The 6,100-nt window shown below is 45.1% G+C and overlaps 1 protein-coding gene across 6 annotated transcripts in view; it reads right to left on the bottom strand.

Moving 5' to 3' along the window:
• Positions 1 to 897: 897 nt before the first annotated feature.
• The window catches only part of WDR7 (WD repeat domain 7), a 302,241-nt gene continuing 297,038 nt past the window's right edge, over positions 898 to 6,100 (bottom strand). For all 6 annotated transcript variants that reach the window (XM_005873636.2, XM_005873634.2, XM_005873637.2 and 3 more), the window contains one exon: positions 898 to 3,665. In XM_005873636.2, the coding sequence (XP_005873698.1) occupies positions 3,462 to 3,665 (204 nt within the window). In that variant the 3' untranslated portion in view covers positions 898 to 3,461. The remainder of the gene's footprint in view (positions 3,666 to 6,100) is intronic.

The raw sequence follows: 6,100 nt of genomic DNA, 5'->3' as shown, positions 1-6,100 counted from the left end.
TCCCTCCTGGCTCCAAAGTATTGATTTTCTTCAACACTCAGCTCTGTCAGTCAGCCGAGGGGTGAAAGGTGAAAGTTCACCCTGCACGGGTTGGCTTTACCTTCCTATTAATGTCATGCCCTTTCCGCATTTGATCGGTTTATGTGATCACCAATCATATAGAACTGGTGCTGCCCCGTTTTCCCTAGAAGGACACATTTAAGTCATCAGGAGATGCTAACACAATTCCTGGGATGGACACTGGGCATTTGACTAGGTAGGGCCAAGATGCAGCCATCCACTCCTTTAATGTTTATTTCTTAAAGGAAATTATTCAGCTACATGACGAGTGACTCATTTCAAGATGTTCTATGTTCTTGTCTGAAAATTAAAGAAGTACACTCACTACTTACACATGTAACCCTCTGTGAGCCATAATGATCTCTTTTGTTACTCTTGCTTTTTTGAAAACCAATTCCACCCTTTACTTCAGGGATTCAAATCCAACTCCAAACGAGTATTATATTAAGTGAATTGCATGATCTCAATCCAGCCCCCTATCTTGGGGCCGCCAACCCACGTCATCACATCTGACAAGACATAACTTGGTACAATTAACAATCCATTTAGGAGCAACTTGGGGTGGAGATGAGAGCAATGTGCATGCAATTCCCTTGCCCAAACCACAGAGGGTGCTGTTGAGTTTCTGGTCGGGTGTTTCTCGGTGCTCACATTTGGGCACTGCAGGAGGGGGACTCCCTTGCTGCTGCGCTATTGTCCTCTGTGAACAAGTTCACCTTTCCTGAAGCTAGCTCTCTGGGGAAATGAATAATTAGATGGAAATGGAAGGCTTGATTTGGTACCAAAGGGAGTGGGGGGGATGGAGGGGAGGAAGCATATGGATTTCAATTGAGAATGTTTAAGAGTGAATAATGGTTTTAATGGGAAAAACAATCTTCAGTACAATCCAGCTTTATTTAACACACATATGTACAGAGGAACACCCGGCACATATAGAATCTACTAAGTGGAGTCATCCAGAGCTGTCTTGGGAGGCAGACATTTAATCCACTCGCTGGACATGGTGAGTCCAGGCAGTACTTTCCCACACAGGCATGGCATCATGTCATCTTCCGCTTGTAAATGATCAGAGAGGCCACATGTGCCTCTACATTAACAAGGAAAGGTCCAAATACAGTGCCTAGGAAAGTAATAAAACACCGAAAGCATACACTGGCATGACAATACGAAGTTTACCTCGGCGCTGAGAAACCTAAGCTGTGGTGAAGTGTGGACTGTGGTTGTCAAAATAGCCAAGGAAAGATGTGTGTTAACAAGAATGCAAATATTAGTTCAGCAGTGAGAGATATCTGTCTAACCATCACCCATCATCCACCCCAGAGTTTTGTAATCAAAATATTCTACTGGCCAATAACTTCGGCTATCTGCAGACAACGCGGGACAGGCTGGCCGAGCTGCCCAGGTGTCTGGCTCCTGTGGGCCTCACGGTGTTGTTCTAAATGTCCGTGGCGTGTGCCGTCCATCCGTGCATGCGGGGGCCTGCCTAGCAGCCTCACACCTTTCTCGGATGCACTGAACATTTTGTTTCAAGAAATCTCCAAGGTACCCTTCCACATCAGCATTCCAAAACAGCCGTGCGGTCCAGAATGAATGTACCCCCAGTGCAGTTCACACAGGAGACAGGTGCTGGGGCCCGAGAGGACTCGAGCCCTCGGGGACAACCATTTACCTCGGCTTCTCTACCTACATCGAACACAACAGCATGTCCAGCAAACAAAGTCTACACTGCATAGTTCGTGGTTTCTTCCTGGAAACTACATTTCTTATCTTTATAAGTACAATGTACATGCATGTGTCATAAATTCACCTGTGAAAGAACACCCAAAGTCTACAACCAAGGGATAGTACAGGTTTGCCATCAGTGGAAATAACATACTTCACATCAATAGGGGAGAGAGGGCTAATGGTCTTAGTTTCTTAACAGGGTCTTTAAAAATCTGTTTCAAGAAAGTTACAGATATATTTGTTCCCGGACTATGGTCTTACTCTTTTGGATATTACATGAACCCGGACATCTACACCTTTTAAATTAAATGCTCCCATTATGATTTCGGTTCCTCTGTAAACTTCGTATATTTTCTCTGAATTTCATAAATCATTTTCTATTTCTGCATTAACACCCCCATTTTACTCAACTAACCAACCAACCAACCAAATCCCCAACTATATACAGATCGAGGTTTGTCAGGAGCGATTCATACAGAATATTATTTGATGGATTCCCCCCATCACTGTGAGCCAGAGCCGCAGAATGTGACGTGCGAGGTGAGAGCAGCTGGGAAAGCCGCCGTCAGAGGGCGGTGAGCTCTCACCGCAATGTCGCTCAGGCTGACCGAGCCCTGTCCCCATACAGATGCCCGGGTGCTTGCCCCACTGTCCCTAATTTTCTAGGATACTTGTTTAAAGAAACGCTGTCTTTATTTGTCTGCAGTTGGTCAGTAGCAGTTTGAAGGCTGAACGATTACGTGATAACTGACCTAAGCCGTACACCTGGGAACTGCAGGTCTGTGAAGTTTCTGGAAGGAAGGGCAAGCTCTGACTTGAACATCTGCAGCCACTGACACAGCGTCTTCTTTTTAGGTATATGTTATGCTTCTAAACTTATTCTTTTTTGTAAAAGTCCGTTTAAGAGATTTGTTATAGTCACCGGATAATTATATTAACTAGATCATCAAGAGATGATTTTGTTTTAAACTACTAAATACGCCATCACTTAAGCAGGATGTGAGCATTTTAGAAGGCTATGTGTCTGGGAAACTGTATTCTCCACCGGGGGAAAATTTTTTTGTTTGGTATATTTTCTCATTAATCCCAAATCAGTTAGGTATTAATAACGAAGATAGTGGTTAAACCCTAGGTAGTTGGATTAGCAATTTCCTAACAATCAGCTGAAGGAAAAAAAAAACCCATGTAAACACAGAATCTTTGTGGTAGACAATAATGTGTTTTAGGAAATCCAAAGGAAAATAATTTTGACAATTAGGACGGCCACGTTACCTCAAAACCCAGTGCCAGCATGACCGGCCCCAGCAGCATTTCAGAAAAGGGGGTGCAGCTCGAGGGACAGCTGATTGGGCTGGGCGGCGATCAGTGTTCGCTGACTTTCGGGCTTCCGGTGCAGCCAGCCAAGGAGTGTGCCCAGGGACCCGCCTCCTTCCCTCTCCAGCAGGGAGACTTGACCTGTGACGGAAGGCCACATCCTGCAGAGCGGCGTGTGCATGCCTCTGAATCAATAGGTGCCCGCGCAGGCGAATGCCCCAGACCATGCAGAAGTGACACAGACCAGGCCGCGCCCCCGATGCCCCTGGGTGGGCAGCACTGAGGAGGGACCCAGCATAAGGACAGAGGGATCTGGGCTTAGAGAACTGCGTGCGCGAGAGCAGGCACGGGCAGCGCCAGCCTCAGACCATGAAGCGGTGCTCCTTCCCGTCGTGGGCCATCAGGATGATGTTGCGGTTGGACGTCCAGATGAGCCGGGCTAGCCGGAGGGCGTTGTGGGGGCCGGGGGAGGCCGGCTGCACAGGGGGCACCTGGTAGGTTTTAATACAGCGCAGCTGGGGTGCCGAGTTGAGCATGCCGATGCTTCCCAGCAGTGAGGTGTTCATCTGGGGACACAGGGACATGAGAGCACACGTGTCAGAGACTCCTTCCCTTCCCTGACGCACAGGTCAGGGGACACCCACCCCCGGTCACTTTCTCCCCCACAGCCTTGCTCATGCTCATCTGAGAGCTTATTCTGAACCACTGAAGGGACCTTTCCGTGTATTTGAAGTTGTTCTGATATTGTTACAGTAAAAGCATAAATTCAGAGAAATTTTTCTTTGTGGGTAGAACCTGACAGCAGGAAAGCACAATCTTTAAGAAGGACGCTACACTGTGCATGTTAACAAAACGGTTCAAGCCCTGGCCGGTTTTGCTCGGTGGCTAGAGTCTTGGCCTGTGGACCGAGGGGTCACGGGTTTGATCTCCAGTCAAGGGCTCGTACCTCGGTTGCAGGTACACTGATGTTTCTCTCTCGCTCTCTCTCTCCCTCCCTTCTACTCTCTCTAGAACTCAATGGAAAAAATATCCTCAGATAAGGATTTGAAAAAAAAAGTTTCAATCAGACAGTATTTGGAAATTATGGATATTTTCTATTGCAGATCTCTTTGTTCTCAACAGTGCTGACGGATGAGTCCACAAAGGCAAGTGTGGGGACTTATCATTAGTTCAAGAAAACGAAGCAAAGTTAAGCAGTAGACCGCCCCATCCCTATCTACCAACATCTGCCCTCCTCACCTGCTGTTTAGAAAATTCAGTCTCTGGGAAGCTCTACTTCGGTTTGAAGGGAAAATAAGAACCAGCTACATCTGAACACCGTGTCTGTGGCTCACTCATTTGCTGCCATGCTAAAGGTAGTATACTTCCACGCCTTATTAGCAATATCTCTTTATTAGTCATTGATTTCTACTTTCTGGCAGCTTTTCTGAATTTGACTTGAATTTTAAGTTCTTTAATCCATTCACATAAGTGAAAACTAACATGGAAATTATGGCTCCCATACAACTATGCATTCGGGTCCAAGTGCTAAATATCAGGCAGCAGTTATCTTAGTAAACTGCTGTCCGAGTGACTGCATCTGATGAGCCCTTTAGACTCCAAATATCAGTTAACATTTTCCCAATACATGCCTTTCGTGGATTTACAAATCACATGGGATCCATACCGAAAATCAGGAACGAGGTCTCGGAAATAATGTTTTTCTTTGCACTACTTTTCCCACCAATTCTTCTCCACCTAGATGTGCGAGATTCTGGGGGTCTGCGTGAGGCATGCAGCTTGTGACCCAATGCACGCAGCCGGCTGGCACCCGGAGCCTGGCCAGCCCTCGGACACTCTGCATGTGGATCAGAGCAGCAAGCAGCCGCTCCTTCCCCGGGCTGGCTCAGAGCAGGACGGTGTCAGAGGGTGTAAATCACGGCGTCTCTAGCAGGATGCGTGCAGGCTCTACTGACATTTTCACAATTTAAATCATCTTGAGTAATAACCCTTTTAAGATGACTAATGTTACTGATTTTACTGCATTAATAATAGTGCCGAACACTGCACAGAGGTGAAAAAAAATCACTAGTGTCCGAGGTCACATTTTAAAACCAAATGTATGGTTATCATTAACTCTTTCAGTTAAAGTTCAGTCACCACTTAGAGCCGGGCAGTCCCTACCTGTCATCCTCCAAAGCCGCGCCCCTTGCTTCCTTCTTCCCCAAAATTCCAAAAAAGGACAAAAATGAATGCCTTATCGCTTCCTGGAGGTTCCCAAAGAGTTTCAACATAAATAATGATGGTGAGCTTGATTTTATAGTTCTCACTTGTACAAAAAGTAACAGTGCACAGTAATTTAGTCCTCTTACAGATCATATCTAAACGATCCAGAAAATTGCTGGTTAAAATGAACTGGCATCAACAGGCATACCGTGCTTTTAAAAAATCTAATTTCTCAGTTGATAAATAACCACAAAGTACTTTTCATTCTTTATGGATTTTCTATGAAAATATGTATGAAGCCTGATTTTTTGCTGGTGGCTTAAAATGCTCAGGGTATTCAATATGCTCACACTTCCTTATTTTTAATTCTTCTCTTCAAATTTAGCCAAGTACGAGAAATGGCTTGAGGGCTAATAGGGGGCAGGGAAAGAATACCTTACTGTAATTTTAGGGTGGAAAGATTTTTTTATATATATCTGGGTTCCCTTTACAAGCTGAGCCGTCCCTCAGACGATTGACAATTGCCTTCGGTAGGGTCAACAGCCTTCCTGCCTCTGGGCAGGACTATTACAGCTGCACAAGTTGGAATGGTGAAGACCCTCATGTTAGACCATCCTTTCCTAGGACCTCTTCAAATCAGAGATGAATCTCAAGTTGTAAGGGTGAGTATTAATTTTTCCAATAAACTCAGTCAATGAATTCTCACCAAAACAACTACCTATTTTGTTATTCAGTATTAATATATATATAATTTTTTTTTTTTTTTTTTTTTTTTTCCTTTTCCTGTTAAAGCTCG

Source organism: Myotis brandtii, unplaced genomic scaffold, assembly GCF_000412655.1.
Source record: "Myotis brandtii unplaced genomic scaffold, ASM41265v1 scaffold416, whole genome shotgun sequence".
NCBI classification, from domain to species: domain Eukaryota; kingdom Metazoa; phylum Chordata; class Mammalia; order Chiroptera; family Vespertilionidae; genus Myotis; species Myotis brandtii.
The sequence above is the reverse complement of the archived record's forward strand: the minus strand, read 5'-3'. Positions and strand labels throughout refer to the sequence as shown.